Here is a 19,834-nt window from a genome sequence, read left to right as displayed (position 1 = left end):
TGAGTAGTTAATCTATTAGAAGCCTGCTCTGTTTTTAGAACATGCATAGGAAAGTAGCAGATGACTGATATTTCAAGTGGCTGCTGCATTTAATGGACTGTTGATTTTGGACCTGACAGTTGTAAAAACACATTGCTAGTCATGATTAATGACCAGGCATGTTTCTTAGACCTCTCTAGTGAAGAAGCAAGGAGTAGCTCTAAATGGACACTCTCCCATACAGCTAGCCGAAAGCAACAAGAGAGCTTTCTCCCTGCTGCTCAAAGAAAACAATTAGTGGCAGCAGCCACAGCCACAAATGTCACAGAAAACAAAACAGATTTTCCTCAAAGTCAAAATATATACATCCCTGCATGTTGGCTCTGCTCTTTCATTTGGTTACAGAGCAACCACAAAAGGTTGAATGGTTTCACAGGTTGGAGTTTAGAGCTTCATCTGGATCCAAAAAATAAGCACATGAGCAAGGAAGCTTTATAAAAGGGAAGCTGAGGGAAATTTACCTTTGAGACCGAGAGGATGATATACTGAAGTGTGAAAATGTTTGCAAGTGGGGCTTTGGATGAAAACATGCATTAAACCACCCTAAAACACACAAAAATGTCAGAGCTTCAGCAGCTTTTGAATACATTTCCTTGCAAAGTCTACTTGTGAAAAACAGTTCACAGATTTTGACCCCTAGTTGCAGCAACGTTTTGTACAAGTCTGTTGTGTGTGAACATCTAGTAAAATTCTGCATTAAAGACCAGTGGCAATGCGGTAAGAAGGAAAGCTGCTCATTAATTTAGAATTCAGCAAAAAATGGTGCATGAAAACACATTCATGGATCATTTTTCACAGCTAGTAATACTCCGCAATGAGAGATGATTTTTTTTTGGAGGTGGGCACCATAGCCACTCTTTCATGTAGGTTTACTATAGAGCTCATTTGTACCTGTACCAAGGTTGTGCAAGAAAGTGGATGCTAACCTGTAGGAAATTCAGCTTAGTAGATCAGTCTTCAAGACTGAACCAGCTTTCCCTGGTTTTCTAAATGACCCTTGGGAATCATTTCACATTATTCTTCTTAGTATTTGGGAGAATCTTGCGGCCATTCAGGGGTAATTCTATAGCACAGTGCCTAGTAGAAGCATAATGAAAAGTAAATGCCCACTTTCCTTTATAGAATACTTGCTTAAAAGGGTATATATGTGCATACACAGTTAGGCACAAGCTCTTACACCAACCATAGAGCTTATATAAGTGCTCGTTCTTAACAGCTGGAGATAAGGTGCGTAATGTAATAGAATTCTATAAGGCATGCACATAAGTGGGAATCCCTCCCATTCACTGTCCAGACTCTGCCCATTTGTACACTTACCTGTCAACTGTGCATTACGTAATATATACGCTTCTGTGCAGATTAGCGCTTAGGTGGATTTTCAACATTTATGGTCCTGGAGACACCCCAGCCAGTGAGGATTTCAGGCTATCCCCAATGAATATTCATGACAGAGATTTGCATGCAGTGGAGGCAGTACATGCAAATCTCTCTCATAAATATTCATTGTGGATATCTTGAAAACCTGACTGGCTGAGGTGCCTCCAGGACTAGGGTTGGGAACCACTGCTCTGTTCTACACATTTACATGTGTAACTGGAGTGAAGATGTCAACATCTATGTTACAAAATTAGCCCCATTGTGACTTATATTTTCTCTTTTTGAACTCAGTTCATTAGCTTTTGTTGAAGAATAAATAGCGTTGTATCCATTTAGAAAGACTTACTTCTGCTGTTTTTTTAATGTAGAAGTTTATAATTGAAGGAGAGTAAAAGGGATCCTGAAAGATCGGAAAATGTAGAAGCCTTTGCACTACAATTCATTACTGAGAAGTTTATAGTATGTACACTGATTCAAACTCTGCTTGCTCTAGAGTTGGAAAAATAGTTGAGTGACTACAATTTGGCACTTACACCTAGCATTTGATGCTCCCAAAATCAAGCTGTTTCCTGTAACTCAGTCTCCATCCCAAGAAAAGCAATTACTGACCCTCATTGAGGAGCCTTAGCCTTGTACAGCCCACTGCAGCAATGTAGTAATCTTTTGGGGTGGGGTGAATAGAGGACACAGCCCATTTCACTGTCACTTGTGGTGTTGAGCTCATGGCAAACTTCTGCCTTGGGTTACACTGGTGGCCTTTTCCTGCTTGTGGCCTGGTGTGATGGGCAGTGTTCCCTCTAAGCTGAACAGGAATCATCCGCCTACAGTTCTGCCAGTAGGAGGTGCTGTTTCACTATCACATTTTCAATAGTAAGGGACAGGCAAGCTCTCCTGGATTCCAGGGAACATACCTGTCTCTATCCATTGTAAACAATACTGAAGCACTGCCCCCACTGGCAGTAATTCAGTTGGAGGATTCCCACTCAGCTTAGAGGGAACAGTGGTGATGGGATCCTCTCTGCTTAACAAGGGGAGAATAGTGATTCTTCCCAGCATCTACCAACTCCATCTGAACACCAAAACCTTCAATCTAGGTCTTGGGGAGGAGATAATTCTGCTGGAGGGGACCCACATGGGTTAATTCAGTGAGGCCCTGCCTCTCTCCTGAGTTGGCCTTGTATATGCATAAGCCTTGGCAACCCCCTGCTGCACAATACAGAAGAATTTAAAATATTTTCCCCGCCCTGACGTGTACATTAAAATTCCATTTCAGCTGGGATATTCTAGATTTTTTTGCACACTCAGAGAAATGAAACCACTTTGACAAGTACACAAAAAGGTAAAGACTGGGGAAAAATAGAAAAAAGATCTGAGTGGAAAGAGCTGAAGAGGAGATGGAGGATGGGAGTGAGAGAGGATGAGGACCAGGTGGGGGAAGAGAATGCCAGGGGGAGCATGGTTGTCATCAGAGAAGGTACATCTGAATCCCTCTTCCAAGAGCCCAGAACCTCCCTTCCCCTTCCCTATCCATAAATCTCCCTAACCCAGTTCTCTGTTTCTTCTCCCTTCTCCTAACCCTTTCTCTCAGCCCCAACCCTTATCCTTTGTCCTGCTCCTCATTTCCGATCCTCATGAAATCTCCTGTTCCTGCTTTTCCACACATCAATACCTAAGAGGCCCTAAAAAAGAAAACACATTATACAAAGGCAAAGCAAGGTTTAGATGAGGTCATTTTTATTATGCACAATTTACATGATTTAATATTCAAAATGATTAAAATTAATGCAGCTATGCCACAGAGTTGCTTCCAAATTTTCACTTATCACAGAGCTGTGACAGGAAATTAGGGTCTGTGAGCAGAACACAGCCCTTAGTACAGCATACACTGAACATTCTCACATATAGTCGTTTTACAAGTTAACATCTGTTTTTTTTAAGCTGCATATTTTCAATTAAATTCAGATGGGTTTTCCTCTGTGTGAAGCTGAAAAGTGCATTTCAAGACTGAGGCCATCAGCTACCTCGACTGGTTAAGCTCTTTCTTACTCATAACAGGATATGTAATTTGCTGGTGGCCTCTAGGGTGACTAGAATAGATAAAGGGTCATTGTGGATATGTCAGAGATGTTTTGCTGTCATATGGGAGGCACTGACAGTGTCATTTGAAATCCTTTAAAATTTGAAGCACGAGGTATATGAGAATTAAATGCAGACTAACTTCCGAACAAAAGACACTGTTTTGACCTACCCTTTAAAAAAGGCGAGACTTGAAAGGGAAAAGTTTAAATGTGCATTCGTTAGCATCTATTCCGTTCATTAGTGCACCTTAAAAACATTTAGTGCATGCCAAATTGATTTAGCATGTGTTAACCTATGAATTAACATTCATTAAGTCAGCTTGTGTGTGCTAAAAAGTTCAAAAGTGCATTCAAATATTTTTCATTAAAAAGAATATGTGAAGCAAAATAATGGAAAAAGCCAAAATGACCTGAAAACTAAAAATGATAGCTTGTTCACATCCTTAGGGAAAAGTGACAGAGTGGGATTGGAGGAGCGGCCTAATGGTTAGTGCAGTGGGCTTTGATTGCAGCATCCTGGGTTCAATTCCCACTGCAGTTTCTTGTGACCCTGGGCAAGTCACTTAACCCTCCATTGTCTCATGTGCAAAGGCTGAGATTGTGAGCCCTCTAGGGACAGAGAAAGTACCTGTTTATAATGTGTGATTGTCTTTCACCTTGAACTTCATGGTTAATCAGGTTACAAATGTCAGAATTAAATTAAATATGGTGAGTCAAGATATAGAATTATATCCATACTAGCCAGGACAATATTCCTTCTTCTTGAATCGATATTAGAACAGGATTTGCTTTAGCACAAGTGGTTCTCGACCCAGTCCTCAGGACACACCCATTCAGTTAGGTTTTCAGGATACCCACAATGAATATACATGAGATAGATTTGCATGCCCTACTTCTATTGTATGCAAATTAAGGGCCCTGTTTACAAAGGCACTAACCATGTAGACGCCCACAGGAATATTATGGGAATCTACACGATAAAAATGTTAGTGTGCCTTTGTAAACAGGGCACTTAGGGTTCAGAACCCCTGCTCTAGCACCAAAAGAAAGGGCAAGAAGGGATGTGCATTGGTTAGTGCACATTCTGGGGTCCTTTTACTAAAATGCGATAGTGTGGATGCATATATTGGGCGCACTGGGCCAGTTTTTACCGCATCTACAAAAAACGTTTGTTTTTTGTTAATGGGATGGGAAAAGGGCCTGCAGTAAAAAATAAACCAGTGCGTGCCCAAAACCGGCCTGAACCTTTAACACCACCTATTGGTCTAGCAGTAAAGGCTCACACGCTACATGCGCAGTGACTGGTTGGCACGAGCCAAGTGCCGATTACTGTCAGAACCAGCACGCATAGGAGGAAATAAATAATTCATCCAGACGTTATGGGCAAGCACCAAATCTGAAATTACCGCCAGTCTCATTTTGGTGCGTGCTGCACTTGCATAGAGCCTACCCCGACTTAGTAAAAGGACCCCTCTGTTTGTTAGTGTGCATGCTGGCTGTTTTGGGGAATGGTAGCCATTACCACAGGTCTGCGCCAATGGTTAGCATGCGCTAAAACTTGACCTAACTACTTAGTGCTTTGGTAAACGTACCCCAAGTTAATTAAAATATATAAATTTTTTAAAAATCAAATCAATGAAACAACCGAAAAGTGTCCAAAAATTGGGAATAAAGTTAAAGTGAACTGAAAATGAAACAAAAATTTCTGCCCTGTGCACATCGCTGAGGGCAAGTGATATTTGTTCAGTAAAATTGGTGGGCCGCTCACAAAATGGCATCCAGATCTTTTGGACTTGGCTGGGTTCACAAATTTTCATATCAGCTGTACATACAGTATGATGTGAAAGAACCAGTCTGCTTGCTGAGTTATTGACTTTGAGTTTGAGGCACACAAACCTCCTTATAGAGAATGCTTGCCTCTGTTGGAAAATATCTATTATTTATTTGCTCTTTTTCATGGTATCTTAACAAGGGCATTTGCATGCCAACACTCACTCCCAAAAAGATTCACAAAATTACACAATGATTCAATGCTTGTGTCATAAATCAGTTGCAGCTTTATTAATAACTTCCAAACTAAATATCACAGTGTTATTCAATAACTTTCACACTAAATACAGGTTTCAAGATACATAACAAGCCATCCTCAATAACAATATCAATCAATCCTTCCATGAATTAACTCGGTAAATTTTATATGAATCATGCATAACCTGCAATATCACCAAGTCATGCTTACCCTCTAGAGCCATGGTAGTACCACACATGAATCCATTCCCTCCCCCCCTCCCCCTCTGATTACTTTATAACTCCCATGAAACTTCTTCACCTGAGGATGGTGAAGCCACTCCACTGCAACAACCAATCTCCCAATCCCTCTCTTACAAAACCCACCTCAATTTCCAAACTTCCAAGCAGCCATAACAGAACTCTCAACAAAAGGTTGAGTGGGAGGGTCGAAACTGTCTTCCACCCGAGCTCCCTCACAAATATCCCCAATCCCGCAAAAACCGTGGTATAATGAGAGAATGCAATGGGTTGCCCATGATCACAGGAAGTGTTGGGGCAGAAACAGGACTTGAACTCAAGTCTACATTCCCAGTCAATGGTTCTAACTACCTGGTCACTCCCAGTGCACTATTACAACAATTATAAGAAAGACCTGCCTTGACTGAAGATAGAAAGTTATTTAGGTGAATGGAAACATACTTATAAAGGTGTGCCCTTATTGGGTGGTAGATAATTTGAAATGTTTCATAGGGAGGGTGTGATTGTGCTGTTGTCAGGTAAACAGGTTTTAACTTGGAAATACCAAATTGGTACTGGTTCGAGGGATAAACCAGGCACTTTGATGCAGAATTTGGCTATATGTCATTATGAATGCAGGATCGAGTCAGAGAATCACCACAGCAGCATTAGTAAAACTATTTAGATAGTTCAGGTAGCATTTTAAATGACTAGAATCATACAGATCACTTTCTTATTTTGTTCCATAGTATGTTTCATTCCTGATGCGATGCTGGTGTTGAAGTATTTTTGAATGAGCGATTCTTAGTAAGTGAGGATCTGAACTGTGTTGATCTTTTTCAAAAACCCATTCAGGCATCAGAACCTCAAGAGTTCTGGAGGTTATTTTAGACTCTGCATTAACAATGAATGATCAGATTAAACATCTATTTCGTCTTTTTGCGAAGGTGGGACGTTTCGTCCTTCAGATTGTAAGCTCCTTTGAGCAGGGACTGTCCTTCTTTGTTAAACTGTACAGCGCTGCGTAACCCTTGTAGCGCTCTAGAAATGTTAAGTAGTAGTAGAGGGAATGGAACGCTGGAGGTTTGCTGACGTCAGGATGTTACGAATCCAACCAGCCAGCCAGCCATGGAACGTTGACGGTGCTAATGATTATATTAGATAGTCTATGTATTAGACTGTAAACCACCCTGAAGGCTGCCATAGGTGGGGTAGAAAATTCTAAATAAACTTGGAAACTTGGCACCCAGATGCCATTATAGAAAAGGCTCTCACCATAGGGTATAGGAGTGTCAAAAAGGAAGCTTCCACTTACAGAGTTTCCAGCATAGTTGGGCCATTTTACAGACCTAAATGTATTAAGTGCCACCAATTAACTAGGGAGACCACAATTTATTTATTTTTTTGTTTAATTTGTAAGCGTAAATAAAAAGCCTGGCTAAAATGAACACTTTGTAAAGTTTGTGCATGCCTCTGAACTGCTTCAAAACCAGATGATGAAATTTGTTTCCATATGCATGTATTCTCAGTATAGAATGGAAAACACATGTATACATTTTGACCAACCCAAATCAAGCCGATACCACAATACCATGTCTCCTTAAAACCTCTGTATCCTGGGGATTTCCACATGAGCAGCTAGATCACCAAGGATTGAGCAGGTAGGCCCATGATGATCCTGGGGGGGGGGGGGGGGATGAGAAGAGATCCCAGTGGGAGACTGGATGTTCTGAGGGGGTAAGAGGGAGGGATGAGGATTGGAAGGTAGGAAGGGGTTCTTGTCCTTCCAAAGGTGAGAAGGGTGTTCCCACCCAACATGTGTTCCTCACAGATCATGTCTATCTGTCGTACTCTTCAACATTTTTATATTACCTCTCTGTAGAGTACTAAACCATTTTGAAGTTCAATTTCACCTGTATGCAAATAACATACAGTTCTTACTTCCTATTAATAACAGTATAGCTGATACTTTAAATGCGCTGAAGTCTTTCTTGAGCATGGTTAATAAATGGATGTCTGCAAATGAGCTGAAATTGAATATCAGTAAAACTAAGATTCCATCACTGGCTGCTCATGACTTGAATGATATTCCATCTGAATTTCAGTTTGCTGACAATTTAATTCCCATTACATCAAACCTAAGGGATTTAGGGGGTCATACTTGATGAGAAATTAACAATGAAAGATCATGGGAGCAAAATTATCAGGGATGTGTACTTTAAATTAAGGCTAGTAAGGAGACCAAGGAATATATTAAAGCCCAATAACTTCAGGACTGTTATACAAGGTCTGATAACACCATGTTTCGATTATGCAAATGCACTGCTGTTAGGTCTCCAGAAAACACAGATAAAAGCACTGCAGATAGCGTAGAACTCGGTAGCCAGAATATTAACTGGGACTAGCCATTCAGAACATATCAGTCCTGTATTGAAGAATTTACACAAGCTACCCATAGAACAAAGGGTACATTTTAAAATCCTCTGTTTGATATTTAAAACTTTACAACATCAAGTTTCAGAAATCCTGGCTACTAAACTACAGACCTACCAACCAAAAAGATCATTAAGATCAGAATCCAATAATCTGATAGTTATTCCCTCATATCATCTTGTCCACTTAGAGGATTTAGACACAGGATTTTTTTATATCATTGGACCTACATAATGGAACAAGCTACCCATGAGAATTAGAAATATTATCAATTTCAAAAGAGAGCTAAAAATGCTACTGGGGTATCCCTACAGTTGGTGAGATGCTCGAGAACCTGACACAAATGTAGAATTTGAACCACACGGAACTTTATCATGATCTAGCACACTCCTGTGTTTTTTCTGCATTGTTTGTATACTGTACTTTGTCTTTTGTTTTACTGTGAATGTTCTTATTGTAATCCGCTTAGAATGTTGGATAATATGGAATATAAGTTATATAATAAAGAAATAAATAAGGAGGGAAGGGGGGGATTGAAGGAGGGGGCTCTAGATGTTCCTGGAGGTAGGGGAGGGGGTCAGGACCTGGCCAGACATCCATATGCAGGTTCTGGCTGATATTCAGCCTGGCTGCGACCCACATAAGATCCAGTATCTTCTAGCATATAATGAATTAGTCCTGGATATTCAATGCTGGAGCCTGAATATGACCCAGCATTGAAAACCCAAGGCTAATTCTTCTCATGGCAGTCAGCATATAAAACACTGACTGACATGGGCTGAATATTGACTGGTTAGATTTAATATTGACTGGTTAGATTTGTGCTTCAGCAAAGTATATGTCCTTGTTCGGTAGAAGACAGGGCATCAATAAAAGCAATGCCAGTGCTGTCTTAGAAATACTTTGGCATCTTAAACAAGTGTTCCTCATTCTGTTTTCCTTCAGTCCAAGAAGATTTTCACACTATCTCACCCCCAACATGGTACTGTGAGATTTGCATGGGCTTATGAGGCAGTTACTATAGAAAGACAAAAGATTATATCATTTTTGTTTTGCATTTTATTAGTTTGAGTTGAAACTTTTAGTACTGGCATAGCTCCACTGTTTTGTGTTTAATTCTGATACACTCTTAAGAACTTCTTGATGTCCTTCCAGGCAGTCAGATTACCCACAGTCTCTCTTCATCCATTTCATAATCACATTTCCTTGAAATTATCAGTGCTTTGTGCTACACACCCACAACAGAGAAAATTAGCAGGGACTCTGGTCAGACAGTCCCTTAATCCACACCTAAGAGGCAAACCTGACCAACAGTGAACTAGTTTAGAACAACAGCACTCACTAGTCACAACTGGCCCAGCCGGTCCAGTAAAGGAAAAACTATAATTTAATGCACACACTCATATACAAATCCACACACCCAACAAGTAATTAAAGCAAACCACCCTGCCAAGCAGACTGTGAAGTATGTTTACTAAACTGTGGTATGTTTTGGCATTTAAAGTGCAAAACATAGGGTGCAGTAAATGCAAGGGGCATAAGCATGTGCCTTGTATTTACCACATAGTGCAGATACATATGGTACAGGCTCCATTACAATCCACGTTAGATAACATGGACAAACCAAAACACTGAAGGTACAGTGGTGATGAAACCTGATCCCTCTAAGTGCACCCCTCAACACCCCAACAGCACTCCCCTGATCTGATTTCCCAAACAAGTTCCACATTCCCGACTAAGTCTTCCCCCTACAATGAAAACCCCCACAATCAAAACTCTCCCCCCATAGTATTTGTCCCTTCCACAGGGACCTGTCATAGACTGCCCCACCATACCCCAACCACTCCCAAGAACTCACCTAGGAGCTTTACTGGAAATTCAGTGAGCCAGGGCAGGAGCTGTCCCACTCTAACCCTGCCCTGGGGTTACACCAGTTCCAAAATAGCACCTTTGACACCCTACTGGTAGGGTTCTTTTGTGGGGGGTAGTGCTTTGTGAAGTTGGGTTGATCCTTGAGAGCAGTTTCTGTAGGGAGAGGGTTGATCTTGGGAGGCTTCATTGTGGTGGGGACTTTATTGGGAAGAGATTAAGCATGGGGGGGGGGGGGTCTTTCTGGGGTGGTCTTACATTGGGAGGTCTTGAATGAGTGAGGGCTTTAGTTCAAAAGGATTGGAAGAGTTTTTCCTTTGTTATACGGCTGCTCTTAAGGCATTTGTAGCTGTGTTTATGGGCAGTCATAATAGCTGTTAGAGCCAGCCATGTCCTGTCCCCATGTATGTTTTCCCCTTACCTGCACTAAAGGCTGCACACTAATACCTGGTCTTGCTGCTTAGTATAATTTAGTAAACATCCTCCTATGTAAAAACTACAGATCAGTGTTCAGCTGGCATGGATGAACGTTTTTTTAAAACACTGAATGCTGCCAACTAGATTAGGCCCAGATAGGCAACACCAGGCCATTTCTGGCAATAACTGAGAGTTATGCATGTACCACTGATATTCTGTGCTATACCCACTCAGCTAACGAGGCAAAGTTAGGACCATGTTGCTTTGTGTTTTAGATGTGAATTTCATTTTCTTTGTTGTAAATTCTAAATAGTATGAAACTTAATAACTGAATCATATAGCTTTCTTAGTGGTTATTATGCACAGTGACATGTAGTGACTGAACCGTGTAGTTGGGAAAGACATGGGGAAGCATGGAATGTTGCTACCAATCCCAATCTGAGAAGTTGAGATTCTGAATGGAATCTTGTTACTCTTTGGGGTTCTACATGGAATGTTGCTACTATATGGGTTTCTTTCAGATACTTGTGACCTAGTTTGGCCTCTGTTGGAAACAGGATACTGATCTAGATGGACCACTGGTTCAACCCAGTATGGCTATTCTTATGTACTATTTAAGAGTCCCACTTGATCCAGTCATCTATGCAGGCACCGTCACTGAATATTGCCAATGCCCACATAATGTCTTGGACTTCTTTGAAAAATCAGCACTGACTAAAAAATATGCTAACTGCTATCCTATAAACAGCGCTCAAAGTTAAGCACCATGTATAGAATAGTTCTTGGCGCTGGGAACAGTGCCAAACTTCAGGCATTATTATCCTGCTTATAATCGAAATAGAAAAACGCCTATATTGTGACTCAAATTGGGAGATAGACGTTTATCTCACAAAAACGAATAAAGCGGTATAATCGAAAGCCGAATTTGGACGTTTTCAACTGCACTCTGTCGCGGATGCGGACAAAGTTGATGGGGGCGTGTCGAAGGCGTGGTGAAGGCGGAACTGGGGCGTGGTTATCGGGCGATCAGAGATGGATGCCTTTCGCCGATAATGGAAAACAAATATGCGTTTTTAGCGAGAATTTAGGGCACTTTTCCTGGACCCTGTTTTTCTACGAATATGGCCTCAAAAAGTGCCCTAAATGACCAGATGACCACTGGAGGGAATCGGGGATGACCTCCCCTGACTCCCCCAGTGGTCACAAACACCCTCCCACCACAAAATATGGCGTTTCACAACTTTTTATTTTCACCCTCAAATGTCATACCCACCTCCCTGGCAGCAGTATGCAGGTCACTGGAGCAGTGATTAGGGGGTGCAGTGGACTTCAGGCAGGTGGACCCAGGCCCATCCCCCCCCCACCTGTTACACTTGTGCTGGTAAATGGGAGCCCTCCAAACCGCCCCCCAGACCCACTGTACCCACATGTAGGTGCCCCCCTTCACCCCTTAGGGCTATAGTAATGGTGTAGACTTGTGGCCAGTGGGTTTTGAGGGGGATTTGGGGGGCTCAACACCCAAGGGAAGGGTGCTATGCACCTGGGAGCTGTTTTACCTTTTTGTTTTGTTTTTGTAAAAGTGCCCCCTAGGGTGCCCGGTTGGTGTCCTGGCATGTGAGGGGGACCAGTGCACTACGAATCCTGGCCCCTCCCACGAATAAATGTCTTGGAGTTATTCGTTTTTGAGCTGGGCGCTTTCGGTTTCCATTATCGCTGAAAAACAAAAATGCCCAGCTCAAAAAAAGATAAACGTCCATGTTTTTCGAAAATACGGTTCGGTCCGTCCCTTCACGGACCCGTTCTCGGAGATAAACGCCCATGGAGATAGACGTTTCCGTTTGATTATGCCCCTTTATGTACACTAAATAAACTCTGGTGTAATTCCTCATGCCTAAATTAGGTGTGGATCCCCTTATGCTATAACAGCATGCATAAATTACAGGAAAGACCCTGATCTACCTATTCCCTCCCATGGCCATTAATCCCTTTTTGGAGCCGCGCATAGATGTACATGCATAACTTATAATTGATTCCAATTAGCATCAGTAGTTGTTAGAACCCAATTATCAGCAATAATTGGCTTGTTATTCAGTTAAATTACACACAGAAATTGGGCATACACACAATTTTAATGCCATTTATAGAATTTGGGGGATTATCTTTTTTTCAGCTGAATATATTACTGTCATTTCATTTTTACAATGCTTTAAACAACTCCCCTAGATCTCTAAAAGCAGTCATATTTAGACATATGTCATAAATTATGGGATTACATTGTTTGATGAAGTGCATTATGCCATATGTGTCATCACCTCCACCTTAGACCAACTTCCAAAAGATAATTTGTACCTTTCTAGTTCATGTGACTGTGGGAGGTCAGAATAACCACGGAGGATTTGGCTGCAAATTTTAATTTGTACCTTTCTAGTTTGCATGACTTGAAAGGGGGGGGGGGAACAAAAAAAAAACACACTGGAATTGCCTGCAAATTCTTAAAAGAGAACTTTATTTAGTTAGTTAGGGACCTGTTTACTAAGATGTGCTAGTGTTTTTAGCGCGCGCTAAATGCTAGAGTCACACATATTTTGCTGTGGGTGTTTCTAGTGTTAGCACACGTTAAAAACGGTAGCGCTCCTATAGCATGGCTTAGTAAAGGGGGCCCTTAGTTTGTAAAATTTGTTACGCTGCCTTTCTAGAAGTATCAAGGCAGCTTGTAAGATAAAATCATGGCAATTGTCATGCTAAAAGCCATACATACATCTCAGAAAACCAAGAACACACGGGAGGGCAAAACACCCATGACACAAAACAAAAAGAAGAATAGAAATTACACAGCAATAAAAACTGGTATACAATGTATGATCTGTAAAACATAAGGATAAAAAGACAAAACATATAGTCCCCGAAAAACACAATGCTCAGTACATTGCCTCTTTGAATAACATGCTTCCTCTATAAACCAGAATTTATACCACAATGGAAAAAACATCCTTAAAAAGTTATGTTTTTAACAAGTTTCCAGGCTCATTTCAGATGGCATAGAATTTCAACAGGTAGGAGATACAAAATACTAAAGGCTGTACAGTGCGAAGTATCCAGCCACAATTTCTTATGAGACGGAATTGTCAGTAAACTATCCACTGTGAAATTAAGCAATCGTATTGGTTTATATAGAATCAAAAGAGAATGGAGATAAACTGGCATCCTCAAATTTAGTTTGAAAAGTCAGTACTAAAGTGCAACTCATACTATAATAGGCTAACATAAGCATACGATTTTGCATTAAACAAAAGCTTAGCCGCTAAGATCTGAGTCAGCTGAAGTCGCTTCAACTGTAATTGCAATAGTCAATCCGACTAATTATTTAAAAATGTAAAACTATATTCACTGCTTTCAGGGTGAAGAAAGATCTTAACGAGCAAATTTTCTGTAGATAAAGAGATCTGTACTAAGAACAGTAAATAGAAGAATTGAAACCGAGCATGTGATTTCTGTTATGGCAGATAGGATTTCATCTAATCTAATACTGGGTCCTGTTAAATCCAGACATAGTTCAAAGTAGATTACAATTTGTAATAAACATATAGTACTGTATTTCAAAGGTAGAAAACTATTATACATCGTAAAAACAGTTAACAGTTCAAAACTGTTACTTAAGTATCAAAAAGTGTAGGGCTCAATACTCAGAAAAGGCTAGATTCAGTAAGTGGCACCTAAAGAATCAGCACAGAGAAAAACCCACTTAAGCGGTATTCTGTGAGCTGCGCCTTCCTTCTGTCCCCCTCCTGATATCTCCCCCTCCCTCCCTTCTTTCTGCCCCCTCCTGACATCTCTTCCTCCCTCCCTTCCACTGCCCCCTCTGATCACTGACATCTCTCCTGTCCCCTTCCTGAGTCAGATATCTGTTCCTCCTCCTTCCACCTCATCCCCTGACTCCCATTGTCCACCATCCCTCCCTTCCAAACCCAACATTTCTCCTTTCCTGCCTCCTATTGATAACATCTCTTCTCCTGCCTTTTGTCCAGCAGGACACCCTGTTTGCCATCCCCCCCCCCCCCCCCAAAGTCCTTCCACCCTTTCCAACATCTCTCCCTCCCTCCCCTTCCACAAATCCAACATCTCTCCTTCACAGGTCACACTCTCTCTATCTTCCTCCATGATCTTTCTTACAACCCCCCCCCCCCCCGCCTTGCGTTTCAGGTTGCTCTGCCTTTCCCTCTCACCCTGCCGCAGCCACATTTCTCTCTAACCTCGTGTACTCCAATTCGCCTGCTAAAAGTCACCGGCAGCAGCGTCAATTCACATAGACCGCTCTGCCGCCAGCCTCAGCATCTTCTCCGTACTACAACCCGCCCCTTAGGAAAACAGGAAGTTACGTCAGAAGGCAGGTTGCAATTCGGAGAAGGCGCCCAGGCCGGCAGCAGAGCAGCCTACGTGAGTTGCTGCTTCTACCACCCCAGTGACCTTTAGAAAGCAAATAGTGGCTTAAAGGTGGGGGGGGGGGGGAGGAGGTGAGGTGCTGTAGAAGGGCAGGGAGATAGAAGATGGAAGAGAGGCGCTGACAGCTGAGCGGGAACAGGGGGAGTAGGGCAGGAGGATGGAAGTGGGGAGCGGGGGGAGCAGAACAGTGGAAAAAAACACTAGCAGACGCTAAGGAGAAAGCAGAAAGCGACAAGGGCAACAAAATGCTGCTTATACAGCAAGTGTTGCCTCTTGTGTTTTCTTACCGCTCATTTACAGCTCTTTGTCTGCCAACTGTGATGCCACTCCTGAAAGAGTGCCACCTGAGGCCTGTGCCTCAGTTGGCCTCATCATAGGGCCGCCCCTGCATTTACCATACAGTATGGTAAATGTAGGGCAAATGCTTGCCATGCCTTCTGCATTTACTGCACTGATTCACAGTTGAAGCAGGCAGAATTCTACTTCCTGGTCCACAAAAAAACAAGATACCAAAATCAGCTCTTCTGCCTGTGATCACAGTCTGCACTGGGTTAACAGGGTCCCAAAGCAGGAAAGACTGGAATTTCTTTTCATCTGTGTCAGTTTCTCAAGATTACTATATGCAGTAGGAATGTGAATCAGTTTGTCTTTGACTTGTTCCATAGAAATCCGTGGATTGTGCTGACAAAATACCCAGTGTACCTGAATGTAACTCATCTTGAGCTACTACTGAAAAAAGGTGTGAGCAAAACATAAATAAATAAAAATATTTTGCTAAGGGTTTTCCCCAGGGTTTCAAACTTCTATGGGTCTGATGTGACTTTTAAATAAATAAATAGAAAATAGAAATAAGTATGTTGAATAACTTCATAAATCTATTTTTAGAAAGTTCGCTGTAAAAGAGGGTGGGAAGATTGTGATGATTTCATGACGAACACTGGGATAGCCTGATAACTTTCTGGAGGTTTAATTGTAAAATGATTTATTTCATATCCTTTATTCACTTGAAATACACTTGATTACCTAAAAGTGTTTATATGTAGAACATTTTAGGTGTTTTTCTCATTAGCAGGCTTCCTTTCCCCAGACCATCCTATATCTCTATTTGTTTTCTTGATTGAAGAAATGTTTTCTCCTTGCCCTACAAACAGGCCTAAGTCCATTTCAACCAACTGTATCCAAGATCTGAGAGAACTGTTACTTCTGTGTCATCACACTGGAGCTGACCTTGCCAGTCTGCTACTTAGACCCTTCCTCCATCCCCCCTCCCCCACTCATCCTCCCCTCCCCCACTCATCCCCCCCCCCCCCCCCCCCCCACACACACACACTTACTGTGTGTTCATAGATTCCTAGAAAGGAAATTACCTTTCCTTTCTATCATTGCTGATCCACCACTTAGTAGCTCTCTTCCATCTTTCTTTCCAGACTGGAGGTGGTGTGCTCACTCATCTCTACTATGACCTGCCGGCATCTGCTTCTTTTGTTTTCCGCTCCATTGCTTCTCTGTTTAGACACAGCCATGCCCTGTCCCACATGCTAATTACCGACTTCTTGCTTCTGAAGGGGCTTGATTCATTGTGGCACATTTTCCCATGCGAAACTGGACACAGTGCTTTAAAAAGTGGCTTAATGGACTTTAGGGTAATCATGGTTAGCCTAAAGCTGCCATTGTACCAAGGACACTAGCATTGTGTTAAGGTCATAGTAGTAAGGAGATTCTTCATTGGAGGTTCTGTCTAAATAACTTTAAAGGTTTAGATTTGGACTTCACACAAAACAAAGAAAGTGCTGGTCCAGTTTGTGCACAATGACTATTAAATGCAAAAAAAGGAGTAGAGAAATTCCTTTCATTGATATGTTCCATATCACGAATAGACATTTCCCCCCTCCCAAGCCCCCACTTGCTGCAGTTATAAGAAAATTTTATAAAATATTACATTTAAAGATTTAAAGAGCACTTTTACTAAACCGTGGTAAAATTTGCATTTAACGCAGCTTGATGCGGAACTTTACCATTAGGTAGCTGCAAATTAAACATGGTAGCTATTGGGGGCATTCCCATTATGTGTTGTTACAGATCACGCTTTAAAATTGTACATAACATCTGGTAGTATGCTTGGAATTAGTATAGTAGCGCTTACCCCCAGTTTCTATATAGCACAACTTAAGTTACGCATGCAAATCCAGTCGTATTCTGGATTTGCATGCGCAACTTAATTAGTTGACAAGCCAAGTCAGTGCCGATAATTGCCACTTAACAAGCAATTATTGACACTAATTGGCATTAATTAGAATTTACACACACACACAATTGTGTACGCGTATTCTATAACATGATGTGCGTAAATTCCCATGGTCGTGGAATGGGTGGGTCATAGGCATTTCTAAAATCTATGCGCATTATTATAGAATTCACCTTGTCCATGCCTAATTAAGGCATCAGCATTTATACCAAGTTCTGCTTGGCGTAACTGCCCACAACTAAATTTAGTTGCATGGACAGGCGCTCAATATATTCTATAAACCGCATGGAAATTTAGGCTTATTCTATAAACTATGCCTAAATTTAGGCATACTTTATAGAATACGCCTATGTGTATTTCATTTCAGTATTGATTTTTTTAAGCGTGATATATAGAATCTACTCCTTAGCGCCTCCTATTTAGGAAGTTGTAAGTGGTGTTATGCAACTGCAAAGGTGTCGATACATACACAGAATTTGCAGCTCTCTCCTTCCATGCCCATGCCATGCCCCAACATCAAAAGCACTTAACCCCTGATTTATCACATGGTAATGCAAAAATACCACAAAGCCCCTTAATGTGGTTATGAGCTAGCAGCCATTGCACAGTAAACTTCACATTAACCCCCTAATTCTAGACAGTTGTGTGCCCAAATTTGAATGCACAAGTTACAGAATAAGGTCGGTTGTGTGCATAACTTAATTTAAAAATGAGCTGATAATTGGTGTTAATGAACAATAGTACACTATGGGCTCCTTTTACAGAGCCGAGCTAGCAACTCCCGTGCAACAACTGTGACAAAACCCAAAGGAATTGAATGGGCTTCAATCAATTTGCTGCCTCAGAATCGCTAGCACAGCTTTGTAAAAGGAATCCTATAATTGGCGCCAACTAGCAGTTATGCACATAACTGCCCTCAGGTGCTATTCTGTAAATTGCACACTCAGATTCCAGAGTGCGCAACTTCAAAGAGGGTGTGGACCTGGGAGAGGCTGGCATGAGTGCTTGTGTCTAAAGTTAGGTGCGTAAATACAGACAAGCTAGTTTTCTGTAATGGCACTTGCGCATACAGCTTCCGTTATAGAATTTGCCCGGGCCTAAATTTCAGCATCCTTTTGAGAATTTACTCCTAACATGGTTTAAAATACAGTGGTTCCCAAACCTGGTCCTGGAGGGACTCCTGCCAGTCAGGTTTTCAGGATACCCACAATGAATTTTCAGGAGAGAAAGATTTGTGTGCACTGCCTCCACTGCACACAGATCTATCACATAAATATTCATTGTGGATATACTGAAAACTTGACTGGCTGGGATGCCCTAGGACCAGGTTTGGGAACCACTGGTTTAGTAAAAGGGCCCCTTAAAGAACAAAGTCATAGAATGGAGTGTCTTCCGATTCAAATAACAAATGACTACAAGTCAAAAACTTGATATTGCATAAAATCTCTTTCCTGTGTCCTTCTATGTCTGTTTTTCTTCTGAGCAAAATTTGTCACTAGAGTTATGGTTTCATTATTTTACCTTTGTGTAACAAAGTTACCCAAATGCTGATGCACTAAAGTATTGCACTCACCATGGAAATCTTGTTTCACAGGGCCTCCATCTGCTCCTTTAAACCTCATCTCCAATGTTAATGAGACATCAGTGAACTTAGAGTGGAGCCCACCCCAGAACACTGGAGGGCGACATGACATCTCCTACAAGGTGGTGTGCAAGAGATGCGGATCTGACCCGAGCCATTGCCGGCAATGTGGAAATGGGGTACACTTCAATCCCCAGCAGAACAATTTGAAGACCACTAGAATCTCCATCACTGATCTTCAGGCACACACTAACTATACTTTTGAAATCTGGGCTATGAATGGAGTCTCCAAGCCAAATCCTAGCCAAGATCAGGCTGTCTCTGTCACTGTGACCACGAATCAAGCAGGTAGGAGTCCACAGTCTTCCCTTGTATTCTCTTCTTGTATGCAATCACAGCAATATTAGTCTCTGTTGTTAAAAAGAAACTAGCCTATGATGTGAGAGTGAATTTAAGATTATTACCCATCAGGTCTTCTGCTTTTTCTCTTTCCTGGGACATTCTTATGTCTGTCTGTGACAAACCTCTTTTATCAATGGCTTTGTCTCTAACGCTTCTTAAGTCATCAGAGGAGTTGTGAGGATAATAAAGGTACATGTGTCCCTTGAGGTGGCGATAAGGGCTCCCACTGTAACCCTGTGGTAACTGGACAGTTCACAGCGATGCCCGATTACCACTGGGTTATCGCCACGCAAGCCATTTTTGGGGGGTTTCTTCCCCCCAGAAATAACGTATGCTCGGGGTGGGATTACCACAGGTAGCTACGTTAGGCCATCGGTAGTCCCAGAAGAGCGAACGGTAAGCCCGCGTTGGGCTTACCAACACTCTGTAGAAGGGCCCCTGAGAGATATAACATTGGTGTTTATAGGTGCATTCACAGTGAAGATGCTACTACCAATTGAACCAAGTATGCAGATTTATGCAACCAGAGACGAAAATAGAGTTGAGAATCCAAGGCAAGCAAGGGTAGAGGTGAAAGAAGACTAGGATTTATCCACTCACTATCTATTTTAGGTTTTCTCTTTTGTTGTTGTTGTTATTGCACTAGGGGTTCTTTGTGTTTTCCAGTTAAGACCTAAAATCAGAAGCCATAGAAATATTATAGCA

The 19,834-nt window shown here is 41.7% G+C and overlaps 1 protein-coding gene across 2 annotated transcripts in view; it reads left to right on the top strand.

Moving 5' to 3' along the window:
• The window catches only part of EPHA4 (EPH receptor A4), a 269,461-nt gene that overhangs the window by 117,973 nt on the left and 131,654 nt on the right, over positions 1 to 19,834 (top strand). For both annotated transcript variants that reach the window (XR_003943502.1, XM_030215596.1), the window contains exon 5: positions 18,740 to 19,075. Coding sequence is in view for 1 of the 2 variants with exons in the window: in XM_030215596.1 (XP_030071456.1) it covers positions 18,740 to 19,075 (336 nt within the window). In the remaining variant the exon portion in view is untranslated. The remainder of the gene's footprint in view (positions 1 to 18,739; positions 19,076 to 19,834) is intronic.

This window comes from Microcaecilia unicolor, chromosome 10 (assembly GCF_901765095.1).
Source record: "Microcaecilia unicolor chromosome 10, aMicUni1.1, whole genome shotgun sequence".
Lineage (NCBI taxonomy): Eukaryota > Metazoa > Chordata > Amphibia > Gymnophiona > Siphonopidae > Microcaecilia > Microcaecilia unicolor.
This window is presented reverse-complemented; position numbering and strand designations above follow the sequence as displayed.